Source organism: Aphelocoma coerulescens, chromosome 12 (genome assembly GCF_041296385.1).
Source record: "Aphelocoma coerulescens isolate FSJ_1873_10779 chromosome 12, UR_Acoe_1.0, whole genome shotgun sequence".
NCBI lineage: Eukaryota > Metazoa > Chordata > Aves > Passeriformes > Corvidae > Aphelocoma > Aphelocoma coerulescens.
In genome coordinates, this window is record NC_091026.1 from 15219587 (window position 1) to 15234268 (window position 14682).

The 14682-nt window shown below is 40.7% G+C and overlaps 1 protein-coding gene across 16 annotated transcripts in view; it reads right to left on the reverse strand.

Moving 5' to 3' along the window:
* Nucleotides 1-738: 738 nt before the first annotated feature.
* Nucleotides 739-14682, reverse strand: part of MAGI1 (membrane associated guanylate kinase, WW and PDZ domain containing 1) — a 336356-nt gene continuing 322412 nt past the window's right edge. For 6 of the 16 annotated variants that reach the window (XM_069027540.1, XM_069027537.1, XM_069027539.1 and 3 more), the window contains 6 exons: nt 14441-14644; nt 9832-9922; nt 9647-9710; nt 8498-8644; nt 7218-7356; nt 739-3582 (listed from right to left, as the gene is read on the reverse strand). In XM_069027540.1, the coding sequence (XP_068883641.1) occupies nt 2882-3582; nt 7218-7356; nt 8498-8644; nt 9647-9710; nt 9832-9922; nt 14441-14644 (1346 nt within the window). In that variant the 3' untranslated portion in view covers nt 739-2881. Of the gene's footprint in view, nt 3583-5160; nt 5250-7217; nt 7357-8497; nt 8645-9646; nt 9711-9831; nt 9923-14440; nt 14645-14682 lie in introns of all 16 variants that reach the window. The other 10 variants (XM_069027541.1, XM_069027536.1, XM_069027547.1 and 7 more) reach the window with 9 other exon arrangements.

The following is a 14682-nucleotide window of genomic DNA, read 5'->3' on the forward strand; positions in this document are numbered from 1 at the left end:
ATAACCAATGTATACCATTACAAAATGGTTTCAGAATAAAAAGGCATTGATCATCATAAAAGATTCAAATTTAAAATATCCAAACACTTTCTCAGTGACCCTTCCATACCCCTTAGACTTGAGCTGCAGCAGACAAATCCCTTTGAGGAAGCTGTGATTGGAAATACGAATCCTTCACCATCAACTCTCTCTAGCTTCCAGGACTCCCAGCAGGCTGGCTGAAGTTTCAGGTAAACAGATGAGTGGAGCCTGTTAAACTATGCAAGATTTAGAAGTTATTTTAAAAATTGATGTAATACCTTAAAAGTCTTGTGTATATATATATATATATATATATGCTTGTGTGTCTATGTATATACACACATACATCACACACACATATATATGGCACCAACCTCCACAACAGCAACTGAGCAGTTGCTGCCTTTATTTTATATTGTCACACGTGCTGATGTGTTATGAAAAATCAATGACACAAACCTCAGACACAGTTACAGACCCTGCTTCACCTAAACCTTTAGTTTCTGACTATTTTGGGAGAGAAAATTTTATATTGGAAAACTGGGAACCTTTGCTTTAAGGCTTGTCAAATGATTAATACATATTTAATGGCTGATTAATACATATTTAATAGATGGCCCTTGGTGACCATAACCTATGGTTTTATTAATTTAGGCAGGGATGAATATGTAACATTAAGGTGTGGTTCTTCCTTTTTCTTATCACTACACTCGCATGCATGCTTTGTATGGAAAACTTTATTTGATAATAAAAATAGCATTCACAGACTTTCTCCTTCTTTGTTGCTACATCATATACATAGTGTCTGTTCCAAGGAAAGAAGCTCTTACTGGGTAAGTCCACATCTACTCATCCTAGTGTTATGTATAAACCCAATTAAGTCAAATAAAGCTATGAACAATGTAGTATTTATATATGCATAGTGTTTTATAAAAAAGATTGGCCCACATACTGCTTTTCATCAACACAGAAAAGAGCATTATGCCTATAGCATGTTGCAAGAAATGATGACTGGAGAATATAGACTGCATACAAGTGCTTAATAATACATAAGCAGTCCCACCATGAAGAAAGAAATGATATTCAAACCAACAAAAGCTTTAGAATTACTGATACAGTCTCCCATTTTAAAACAGCTTTACATACCTGATTCAGTTTACATTAAAATATATCCCCTGAATCAAATTTTTTCCATTTTAGAAATATAAACACTTAATCACATTCCTCACACCTAAATTTTGTCATAAATCCTCTTTTATACAAGAAAAAGGCAACAGTTGTTTTTTTTTTCCAACACGTTCTATTAATTACAATTTCAACTGTACACACAATGATTGGCCATCTTCTTTCTTGGTTTTGTTTTTACAGTACCATGGCAACAACAGTGATAGACTTGCAATGGTTTTGTGTTCATATGGAGGATGTGAGTCAGTATACATGTACACACCAATGCACTGGAAAAAGCAGCAGCTTACTTTAGTGGTCCAACAGTAACGGCAAACATTTTGGCTCAGCTAGGCAGTAAACCATTAAATCTTAGACCAATGCTACAGCAGACTTACCACACAACTTGCAAATTTAAAAATACAACTTAGAAACTTGCAGGTTTCCCTTTTGCTGCTGTTCTTAGACTCAAATTTACAGCATATAACCAGGTATGGATAGGCTTCTACAACAATGTTGTCCCACTGATTGCCTCTTTTAGCCTGTTTTTCCTTTGATACTTTTTTCTTTCCTTTTTTTTTCCCCCCCAGCAAGTGCACTCCTTTTGTCTCATTAAGGATGAACCAGTAAAACAAACAAAACAAAACCCTTTTAAATACAGAGCAAGAAGAATTGAGAGCTTTTGGAATTCGGCAAAATAAAAGCCCACTGGTTTTTCTTGAGCAGAAGGAATACACCTACTCTGAGCAGGGGGACTGTGCTCCCACTGCAATGTGTCTTGTCCCAGAATCCCAATCCCTTCCCTTGCTTCCAGGCAGACACAGAATACCATGCATGCTGGGGTTGCTGTCCATATACAGCTGGGAGATGAGCAGGGCTGCTGCCTTAATGACATATCATTGTTACATGTTGCTGAGGCTAATGAGAGCTCAACAGTCCACATTATTGTGTGACACAGGCATGGTGGTGACCAGTCCTTCTGCCTCTGCGCATCCTGTCCAGGGGGCCTGAAAGTATAAACTGTTCATGGAACAAACTACAAATTCCTTATCGTAATTCATCTTGTGCTGTGTGGGTTTGGTTGCTTTTTTTAAAAAAATTATTTATTATTATAAATATCCTTCATTGAAACAGTAGTCTCTTCAAACAGTTCTTGCAATTTTAGGAACATTTGTCTCTTTAATTCCTTCAGCAGGAGCACTCCATTCCTACTGAGATGAACAATTTTCTTCCTTCCCCACACCCAACCCTTAAAAAAATTTTCTACATACAGTGTAGCAGTGAGTCACTAGAGAACAGTCTGGATCAAATTATTCAAACTTGGTCATAAAATCCTTTGCCTATATTATATTACTGGCTACCCCCACTTACTATACTGGGGAGGGGGGAAAGTAGCCCAATAAAGGAATTATTTTTAAGAAATCTACAAAGAATGTAGAAACAAAATTTTATAATCCTTTAGGACCAACATTTGGCAAGTAATTAAAAAAAAAAGAATACACTGAAAAATACTTTCTTTAATATTATACATCAGGCACAACGCTTTTTTTTTTTTTTGTTATAAGATTTCATCTGCATAAACGGTTTGTAGGATCAGCAGGTGCCGGATGTCTCCTCGCCTGTGAAAGCCAGGTGGTTTCACTCTCTCCTCTGCTCCCTTGGTGTGGGGAAGGCAACAGGGACCCCGTGGAGCCCCTCAGATGCTGAGGTCGGTGCTGCACTCCTTGTAGGGCCGCCTGCGCTGCTCAGGCGGGTGCCTGCGGACCGGCTCGTGCTTCCAGCCAGGGTCTTCCCTCTCCTGGTGGCCGACTCGTTCCTCCCTGAGCCGTCTCTCGGGTGACCTCTCCCTCCGCCGGTCGGACGACTTGGCCCGTCGGTCGAGGGAGCTCTCTCTTCTCCGCTCCGGGGACCGCCTCGGCTCCGTGAGTCTCTCCAGCGACCGCCGGCGGCGGCCAGGTGACCGCTCTCTGCGCCTCTCTGGAGAGAGGTCTCTTCTTCTCTCATGTCGCTCCCGCCTCTCCAAAGTGTTGTCAGCACTCCTTGTCCCTTCCCTGCGCTTTTCGGGAGACCTCCTCTTCTGCCCGTTCACCACCGCCCTCTCCGGCTGCCTTTCGTGCCTCCTCTCCGGCGACCTCTCCGTCCTCCTGCCTGGCACGTGGTCGTTGGTTTTAGAAGTCCCATTCCAAGTGTGGTGTTCATTGGGTTGTCTGCTAAACTCTCTGCTGCCTTTTAGGTCTCTAACGTAAGTCCGCTTGTCCCCATGTTGTGATGATTTGTGAAGGTCTGGTGGATAACTGGACTCCGATGATGGGTGCTGCCGTCGGTCGGATGGCGCGGGTTTCATTTCCGATACATTTTGTGAACCTGTGGCGGGACTGTTCCTGTCACTGCTGGGGTCTGAAAGAAAATAACAGCAAAGGGTTTGGTATTGATGCCTTCCGTGGTGCTGTGACACCACTTAGCACTCTTCAGACTTCATTAGTGACAAAAACAAACAATTGTTAAAGCAGTCAGCGAAGGCTAACAGAAGCTTTTGTTAATTTAACTGTGAACAACGAGAGTTACGGTTAGTACTGGTGCTGCTCTGATCGTTAGCCATGTTTTGGTCCAAGCTGATCTCATCTTTATGCTCTTCTGGGTATGGGGCACTTTACATTTTTCCCCAAGCCCAATTCATAATGTTTTGGTTACACTATGTTCTTTCCAGTGGAAAAAACCCATTGTAGTTCAGGTTGTTGGCTGCTTTTTTTAATAGTTCCCAATAAAGAGGGCCTTTAGGAAACAATTTTTGTCTTTTAAGACATTATAAAGAACTGCCTTCCAGGTGTGGGAGGCCTCGGTTCAAATAGCAGAAAATGTGCAGAAAATAGAATCGATTATAAAGGTTTTCACCTTGTAAAATAACATTTTGAAGGTGTGAAAATTAGACTGTAATCATGCAATTTCCATTTCATTTAAGGCATAGCTTAACCTCACTTAGTTCTACCACGTTATGTAAAGTCCTAGGGTAGATTTTGGTTTTGCCACAATGATTCAAACAACGATGACAGTAGTTATGATTTTTTCATATCAAAGCAATGGAAAGATATTGTAATATGTAGGATGGCTTTGATTCAAATCTACTCTCCAGTTCATTATTTTTCATGTATTATTTGAGGTAAAATACAGCTGAGCTACCTCTGCAAGACAAACTGAAAAGCAGAAGTAGAAAAAGAACATCCAAACTAAACCCCAGCCCTGTGCTGCAGCTAAGCTACAATTACTCCCGTCATTTGTAACGGATGTTTATGAATGATTCATTACAAACATGAAAAACATTAAAGTAGCTATGCTGCTTTAATGCAAGTGCTGCTTTTATTTGCTTATTGTTTTCGTTATTAAAGTAACTCCTTCGTGGCAGCTTGGCAGGCATTAGCCACTTCCTGACACTCACACCCCGACACCCACCTTGAGGTGGACTGTCCTGATGGCAATGACTGAAAACCCTCACAAATACTTGTGGGGACAGATTTTTTTTTTCCTTTTTTTTTCCTTTTTGTCTTCCCTGCCCCCCCAAGCCAAACACTTTACATTCCTCCTGCCATCATGCCAAGCATCTCCCATTTGATGGCATTTCCACTCCTGAGCATGGGAGGGTTGGTGTGTGCATGGGCTGTGATTTTTGTGAATTCCAGGTGAAACCCATGTTGCAACTCCCGTGTGGGCAGTTTTGCACTACTAGCACTTTCAGGCCACAGCTGGGGATGGGACCATGTTGCTTTTCTGTGGCTGTAAGCATGTGGCTTGTGGCAACCTGCCTATCACACAAGATACAAGTGGTTCACACATGTCCTGTGATGTGTGTACTTACAATTCAGGGGACGCAGGGTGTTCGGGATGAATTGCTGTACATATAGAATATAGCGAAGCGGAAAAGCAATGTGAGGGAATTAGGCCACAGCACAAAAACACCTAATATTGATTTTAGCTACAAACCGTAGTTTGATTATGGCCCATAAGGTAGAAGCAAGACTCCCCGAGCTTGTCATTTCTCATACATGCAGCGATATTAGGAGGTATCATCGCTGAGGAAGGAAGAGCCCAGCACCAAGAAAAGTAAGAGAAAGAGAAAGAGAAAAGTAGAAAATTTAGATTCCCTATAATAGATGAAAGAAAGAAAAATCTTCATATTTTATCTTAGAATAAAGAAAGTTTATTTTTCCAGTCAGATTGTCTAGGCTTCACCCAAATATAAGGCTGCAAAGACAGCAGTTGTTATTATTGTGACATAAAGAGACATCTAAGAGGTGATTCAATAACCCAGACAACGAGAGCATCCATTCTAAAAGACAGCTGGAACAGCGACACAGAATGTCATAGAAAAAACATTAACAATCAAACAACAATGAAAAATAAAGTCCACCAGAGACCACAACATTAAAAATAAGTACAAAACTCATTACAAAAATATACAGCCTCATAGAGAAGCACGTTCCAATCAAGTCAGAAAAATATTGGAACTTAACATTATTAGAGGAACCATTTGCGACTGCAGCGAACAGAACGAAGAGAGAAAGGAGTCCCAAATGTTACAAGGATACTCTTTACAGTAGTGCAACCCCTGTATATTAAATCCTTGCTTGGAGAACGAACATTTAGTGGTTAGCATTAGCCAAAAGAAAATTGGTGATGGATTTCCATCCTCAGTGCAACAGACTATGCTTTGAGAAGTGAAGCACTTAATTTACAGGGTATTTATGCAGTCTACCATATGATACAGTACTGTACATCCAAAGGAGTATAGGAAAAGACAAAAGTAGAAAGAACATTACAGAATTTCAGTGCCATCATTGAAGCTTCTGGTGTGCTATTTATATTACAGAAGTGTAAACCCACAACTTCCCTTCCATATCGTTAAACACTTCAATTGTTTGTTGGTTATACTCTGAATTGGTCATTTTAAGTTAAATAATGAGCAGACTGAGCAGAAACTCTCAAACGTAGTACAGTAAATGAAAAGAAAATCTAGTTCATAAATTGTGCAGAAGGGTTTTGTTTCTGGTGTTAGGGCATGGAGAGAATGATAAACACAGAACTTACTGACACAAAAATAACCCAAATACAGGGAGGAAAGTATAAAGGACATCCCTTCAATCATCAGTTTCTATAGAAACGTCAAAGACCTTTGGTTGGGAGTAGCCCTCCATCGAGGGCACAATATTTGACAATTATCTCAAATAAATAAGACATAATTATAATATTAAATAGTGTGCTACGTTAAGCCACCCAGCAATCCAACCTCCAGGGGAAGAAAAGGAAATCTAATGCAATTCTTAGTAGGAAACGAGTACTGACTGTTTCCCCCAAGAGAGACACAAGAGCACCTTTTCATAACCTCCTCACCTTTTCAGACCTTACTAATTAATTTGTTGAAACCAGCAGACTGTTTAAGGGGGGAGAAAAGGGCTCAGGAGGCCAAATCAATATATTTTTGCAGTAAAGCTTTTTTCCCCCCCTTCTTTTTCTCAAATAACTTTATAAATATTTACATAAATATTAAGGAAAGGCAAAAATCTCACAAGCCATCTTGGCATTCATGTCTATGGACACAGACATGAACTAAGAGAGAAACCTAAACAAAAAAAAAAATCACTGCTTCAGAATAGTAATTCGGGATCCCAGTTTTTGCATTGATTAGAAGAAGAGACCTATGTGAAACAACAATTCAGCCGCTGAGAAACAGTTTGGCACAGTTCAGTGACCTTCCTTTTTTGGCTGGACAAGACAATAAGGTTTGTTTTGCTTTCCTCTCTGATCACCAAAAAATACTGCTATGATGATCTTGCCTTACACTGTGCCCCAAGTCCATGGAAGCAAGCAAAGGATGAAATGTGTAGAAAATTCAGCACAAGCGAGGCAATTATATGTTGCAAAGGTTGGTAAGACACTGGTGAGAAAGGAAAATAAAAAAGAATTCCCGCTTCAGATCTTGAGACAAATCATTCATGGAGTGATGCCAGGGAAGAAAGGAATGTTTTCATAGTTTGACCCACCATATTCTGGGACAGAGCCATCTCCACGTTTCAGAAACAGGCGGACCTTGCGGCCACCATTTTTAATCAGTTCGATGGCCCGAGCGTGCTTCATGTTCTTGGTAGTTTCTCCGTTGATCTCTAAGATTTCATCACCAATCTGCCAATGTAATAAGAGACTAAGATTAGGAACAAGTCCCCAGGAGGGTCCACACCAGCACACCATGAGACAGTGGCCGTAGCAAAGCTGGAACAACTATGCACCAGGTGAAGCTAAATATGCCCAACTCCTTCCAGTGACCATCCACAGTGCCCAGTGTGCAGGAGTCTGGGAGACATGAAGACAATGGAGAAAGCTTGAGGTATCAAAATATTTCACTGCTGTTCTGCAAAATCACATTGCAATTACTGTATTGCTCAATAGTAAGTGCAGTGCTAGAACTGGTGCTATTTTATTTAATTTTGATTATTTGTAAAGTCTTCAGTCAAAGTGGTTGCTTGTTTCACAGTCTGCTCCAACTGGGATGTTCACAGAGCTTTTTCAGGTCTGTTTCTTACTTGGATATAGATACCTACTATGAATCAGCAAAGCTGATTTTGTAAATATAATCATTTATCAGGAGAAGAAAACAGTGCTTGGAAGAGCTTATCAAAGCATTGACTTTCACAGGGCAGCACTGATTTTTCATCATATTTGCATCAGCAAAAATTTTGGACCCATAGATCTACCCCTAGCACAAGAATTTTGAAAATGCCCTTCACATGACATATCTGGAGACAACAATGTATGTGGGAAAGTTATAAAGCGTTCTCTAACAGAGGTCCAAGGAGTACATAAAACCTTGCAATTTAATTTTTCAGTAGGCATTTTATAACATATTCCCTTGTTATAATGTTTGTCATTTAGCTGATAATGTGAAGTTAATAACAATTAATCAAAACCTACATTGTAATTTTGTAGCCCATGGACCACAGACTTGTTCTGTCTTCTCTCTGTCCACTAGCAGGCAAAGACTGTGGCTGTTACATTTTCACTGCTCCATGTATCCCCCTTAGGCTTTAAACAACAGACCATGTACTAGAATTTGGAAAGCAGTGTTGGAAGAAGGGCATAAAGTCTTCCACTGAACACACACTGCTATAGACTGGGTACCAAGAATGACAGATGCCATCGGCAGAAGTAAGTAGGAACCACTTTCAGTTCACATTTAATTTCCCTTTCAGCTGGCACAGCAGAAAGGAGAGGCAGGGAAGTCAGCTTATTCCAAAGAAATGTGGTTTTAAAGTCAGTTTGTGCATACCCTCATTTTCCCACATCTCTCAGCAGGACCATCCTCAGCGAGCCGCAGCACATACAGATCCATGTTGTACTCCCGTCCACCTCGCAGGCTGAAGCCGAACCCTTTGGCTCCTCTTTCCAGCTCAACAGTGTAAAAGTCTTGGTCCTGCTGGAGAGAAAGACAACAAATGCCTAATTGAACACAAAGTTGTAAGTGAGAGGGATGCTCTCATGTTAAAGTTGTTCAACCAGTGTTTTGTCAGTAATAATAAGAAATGGAAAATCAGTTGTATTTGCACACACAGACCAGGATTTGCTGCTTCCTCAGACCCCACTTTGCAATTTGGAGTTCTGGTGGTTGGTGAAGGGCTGTTGGAATGAGTGGGCTTGGCCATGTCCTGTGGTGCATTTTTGGGCACTCCTGTTACACACCACCTCCTGTGCCCAGGGCAGGAGAGGATATTTTGTGAAGGTGGTTAAAGGTTCTATCAACCAGGGAAGGTGAGGACAATCTCCCTTCCAGTGCCAGCTTTAGTGCAATGTCTAATGGCACCTGGGGTGAGCCTGTGCCATGGTGCTGGCTTTTCGTTTTATTACCATATAATCTATTTGTTTGCAAGAAGCTCAGAAGCCTTTGCATTGTTCTTCTCAAATGCTACTGTGGGGATGTTTTGAAGTCCCTAATGGAGGATGTTACTTCTGGGATGGCCAGTGGCAAGGAAAGTTAACAGTGAGATAGATAATCTCTCTAATAAGATGCCATCTGTGCAAGCTGGAACACTTCAGCTATCGCCCCTTATTAAGTTTTCCTCTTTTTTAGTCTCTGAATTTATCATTTGCACACAACAATACTTTCCGGAGATGCCCCTCAAAATATACAGTTCAATAAACAAACACATAAATTATGACTGCCCTAAAAATGTCAGCTTTTTTTTTCCTTTATTTTCACTCCCTCAAAGTCTCAAGGAGAACATGTTGGAAATGTCTCTCAGCTGAAACAACAGCAACACATATTTAGAAACTAATCAGCAAATTCCTCTTTCGTTTTAGCACATTGAGGGAGAGCAGCTTCTCAGTAGGAATTTTCAAGGGAAATATTTGAACATAGCCCTCAAGCAGATTCGAAACAACAGTCTGTGGTAAGCAAAACAATTAGAGACGTACTCCTTACCTGTGCTGCTTGGGGTGGTTTGAAATCAAACTGGGATTCCTGCTTTGGTTTGGTGTTGTTCCTGCTGTAACGAATGAGAGAAAGAGAGAGAGAGGAAAAATACAGCTCATGGGACGTGAAAGTGATGAATAAGTAACTGAAGAGAGAGCATGTCAAAATGCCCTCCTTGAGGAAAACAATCTGACCTGGTCTCCTGTGGTATTTGCTGAGGAGTATGTGTAGTTGTGATTGTAGCAATTTTTTCTGCATTGGTCAATAAAGTAGCATTGGAGGATTCTGCAAAATAGATTTTGTTTTTATTATGAGGGAAGACCGTTGGCTATTCACTGAAAGAAAAAAAGAGTTTTGCAAAAGCATTTCACTGAAAAGCATCATTACGTTGTTTTTATAGAATTTGAGATAGGATAAAATTTCTTAATTCCCCAAATTAATATAGTAAGTATGTATATGAAACTGTACACTCAATTCAAAAGTGAAAAAAAAAATTAAATTAGGAAATCTGAATTGGAAACCCCCTTACCATTAGACACACTCATGAAGACTCACTTGTAGATGAAGGATTGAACAGTGTTTTGTCTATTGTCTAAAGACAATTCCAATCAATTAAGTCTCTAAATATTGGTTGGGCGAATTAATTTTATAGTAGCTATAATTATTCCAGGGATTACAAATTTATCAGTCCTTCCTCCATCAGAAACAGCCATCTCCAGTAGAATTGAGATGGGGCTCTTATCCAATGCCTCACAAGGTGATTTTGAATGTGGCTAAAATCCAAACTTCACTGAAATCCTTTGAAATACAACCCACTGCTGCCTGAGTAGTGAAAGCAGGAGCTTGGAGCCACCTGTACCAAATGCATCAACAGCTCTGGGTAGCACTTACAAAAGGGTGCACTGAGAGAATACAGAGAGCAGGAGTAACTTCTAAGCTTAGCTTCTGCCATGGTAAAGTAAAGGGCTCTCAGCTCAGCACTAGCCTGTGCAAATTCCGTATTTATTTAGGCATGGAAGGAGGGGCTCCAAGGAGGGGTCCTGTCTCCTGCTACCCCCACAACTGAGATGAGCACAACTGAAAAGTGCCTATGTAGATGTCCCTCACAGTATGGCAGGGCAAAATGTTCCCTTGTCATTCTGGAGCTGTATCACAGACTTCAGTAGGACCAGAGTTAACCCCAAACTCACTTAAAATTCTGCCTAAAATTAAGGTCATGTCAACGCCGTTAGGCAAATATTAGCAACACAGACCCGGAACTCTTCCGTATTGGAATCAACCTATTTTCCAGAACTACGTATTGTGCCAATCCTGAACTGATATTAGTACTGAAGAGTTTCAAATGCTGAATTGCTCCAGAAGTCAGCAGTTCCTGCAAACAGCCTTCCTCTCCCTTGGGAGTTTGACTTCAGAGGAAGTCTCGGTGGTACTCCATGTACCTTGATGGTGCTTAACCACACATTCTGCGTTGGGGGTTTCCAACACAAAATGTTCAACAGTTATGTTGGTTGCACTTGGAAAATGATGGGCACAGTCAGCAGAAACACCCACTCATCAGACATGGCATTCCCAGATAAAGCCACTGCAGTGGCAGGCACTGGCTCCTTTGCAGAATGGCTCTGCACACAGGAGAGCCCCTCTTTGTGCCTATACCCAGTGCACCAGGAGAGAACCACAGACTGCAAGTAACTACAAAATACTGACTGTGATCCACCTTTCAAGACCAAAATCTAAACTGAATACACAGCCACTAAGACAACAGTGACAAAAATTGGATGCAAACATCTGCCTCTCCAACATAAAATTACAAGGTCTTCTACCCTGCCCTTGTTTGCCTCTCAAGCTACAGACATCCACTAATTCATTTTACTGGCTATGGAGAAATCTGCCATTATTAAACAGAGTCTGGCTGTAACACAAAATTGCAGAAATGGGAGGGGTTTTGCCTGAATTCAGATGTGGTGGTCCTGGGCTTACTTGGTGCCAGGACATTAATTTACTTCATGGATTTGTTTTAATTCTGGAGAAATCTAGATAAGGGGAAGCTCTTTTTTTCTGTAGGTATTTGCATGTCAAGGGAAATTCAGGAAAAGGGACAAAGAAGAACCACTTAAACAGATGGGTGCAACAAGAACACAGCTCCTTTGCCTGCAGTGCTGTGCCCAAGTTAACATGCCCAAACCCTCAGCATATGGAGCTGAAACATCTTCCAGACCAGAGCTGGCTTGTGTCCAGCGGCTCAGAAAGCAAGAGAGGCTCCTGCCTGCACCTCTCAAGGTAGGCATGACCAAACCACACCCTTGTGATGACATGCCACTGACAGCTGGCTTGTGTAAGGAGACGTCCCTACATGTAGTTATACTGTTGGGGTTTAAGAAATAATTATGTTTATTTTGTAAAGACGCCTTGATGTTAAAATCTGTCTCCTACATAACAAAACCCCAAGACATAGTTGAGTGTTCTGTATTCATCCAGGAAAAAAAAGCCTCTGAAATCCTCCACAAATATTTGGAGATCAGATGAATATGGGCTTCAAAGAGAATGCAAGATTCCTACCCTTTAGTAGGTCACACTAATAATACCAAGCAGAGCAACAACATATCTTTGGTGCAGATGTATCTTCACACCACTGTACTGCATCTATCTTTAGCTCACCCTATCCCATGAGTCAGGAATTGTGCATAATTTTGCCAGTGTTTTAGACACTGGTCCAGGACACATGCCAGTCACCATGCAAAACTGGAACAGAATATAGCAAAAATTATCTTTAATACAATTATAATTGCATGTTCTAAACCCTACATATTTCATTGATTCCTTGCCCTGTTCTGCCCTAAAACTCCAGTCAACAACATGCCTAATCTAAGCTTGTCCCTTTCCAGCATTCTGTATCCTTGCATCTGCTGGAAGTGGGGTAAAGCATCACAATTTCATTGCAAATACAATCCTGCAGTGGTCTGTGGCAATTAACTTGTGCAAGACTTATTACAAAGCAAAAACTTGTTGTTTTTAATAATGTTAGGAAAGATTAGCAGTGTGAGTTTGAGAGTCTTGTGATGAGCCTCAGTTTCATGTTTATCTGACAAGTGGCTTCTGATTTATGCTCCCCCCTCCTTGAAGCACACAGACCATTTATATTTGCCAAAAAAGCACTCAAAAGAAAACAAAAGGAAACAACAAATCAAGAAAAGCATACGAAGACATCAAAAAGAAAACAACACTGAGACCAATTTCTTGTATCTCATGGGGTTTTAGGGCAAATCCCTCAGGGATTCTGAGAGTGTTGGGTCTTAGTGTCTTTTGGAAAATAAATGCAGGTAATACTATGCAAAGCTGGCAATCTGACTTGGAATTTCGAAGTGACAGTAAGTAAAAAGACTTAAGTCTGAATTGCTATGAAAGCAGAGTTGATTCCTTCCCCAAAGAACAGCTTTCCATCTTCTCCAGGAATACATGATGTCAATCACAAGTACATGTTTCCCTAACCTAAGCAATTTACGTGATATTTGGGACGCATAATTGCATGAGCAAGACTGGCTGAGCATTTATATCAGGAGGTTATATTCTTAAAAAATTCTTAAATCATTCAAAAGTTGCTTATTTCTTAGATGGTTTTGCTTTTTTAGAAAATAAGCCCTTTATTTATTTAAAGATTCACCTTCCTTTTTATCAGATACTAAAATACAGGTAATGAACAATTCTTCTCTCAGTTTATCTTCCAAAACAGGCATGCACAGGCCAGCTCAGATGTTAGATTGATTCACAGCCATTTTATTATTCATGAACACCCTATTTGTGGCAAGCAGCAGAGGATCATATACCATTTGACCTCCTACCCACTAGACAGTAGGAAAATAAGGCTTTTGTGCAAAACAGATCACCCTAAACAGAAATAATTTATAACCAGATCATTTCTCATCCTGGTCTGTGGGGAGCAATGTGGAAAGGTTTCTGCCCAACAAGCTTTCACTTTGAACCCATCCATAGCAGAGAAGCACAGTAAACAAAGAAAATGCTTAGAATGTAGAACCACATCAATTTTAGTTCTGCTGAAGATACTTTACCAGGTTTCTGATCAGTTCCTATCTGGGCATCAAGTGGGATTAATTTAATGAAACTGATATATAACACAAATCCTTATTTTTATTAAATACTTCAGTGACCTGAAATCAGCACCAAGTGTCACCTTATTATTAGGGATCGTGCACATTCCCTCTCATCTGAAACACTGAGATCCTGTCTAGGGTAACTCTTAAAATGCAGCTGCAGAACCATCACCATTTAAGCAGTCATTAAAAATGTACTGAGCTCGCTTCCAAAGCAACTTACCCAGAAAAAAAACAAATCTGCTTTTAAAACAGCTTAAAACATGTCAAAGTGTTTATCCCTTTCTGTAATCTCTTTACTCTATAGCCTGCTTGTGTCTATGGAAAGCTTCAGGAATCCCACATACTAACAAGTGATTCCCAAATACTCTAAAGCTGCATTATTAAGCTAAGAATCAAACCAAAGTGTATTGAGAGATCCATCAAATTTATGGAAGAACATTTTAAGCAGATACATGGAATGGAATATTATTTTCTTAACGTTGAATCAGCACCTTCCTGTTAAAAACCAACCATCTCTATAAAAAGAAACAAAAAATAAAACTATGGCACACTCACGACCTCCCTCACTGCTAATTCCCAAAGTGGGAGTGGAAATCGAGTCCTCCATGACTTTGCAGCTCCAAGTGACAGAAAAAGCCCGGGGAACAGAACCAAGAGGAGGGTCAGGTAAGAGGGCAGGAAAGAGATACTTTACCATCTCCTGGAATGATGCGCAGGGTGACGGTGTTTCCCGCTTCCTTAATGAGGTTGACGATGTCTGAATGCGACTTGTTGGTGATGGAGCACCCATTGACGGCCAAGATCCGGTCGCCTACTTTCAGCTTTCCACAGCGGTCTGCGGGGCTCCCTTCAATTATCCGACCTATTTTGTGAGGCATGGCCACACATGCATTTCCCGCTTTTGTATTGGTTTGGGGGTTGTTTTTGTTTTGGTTT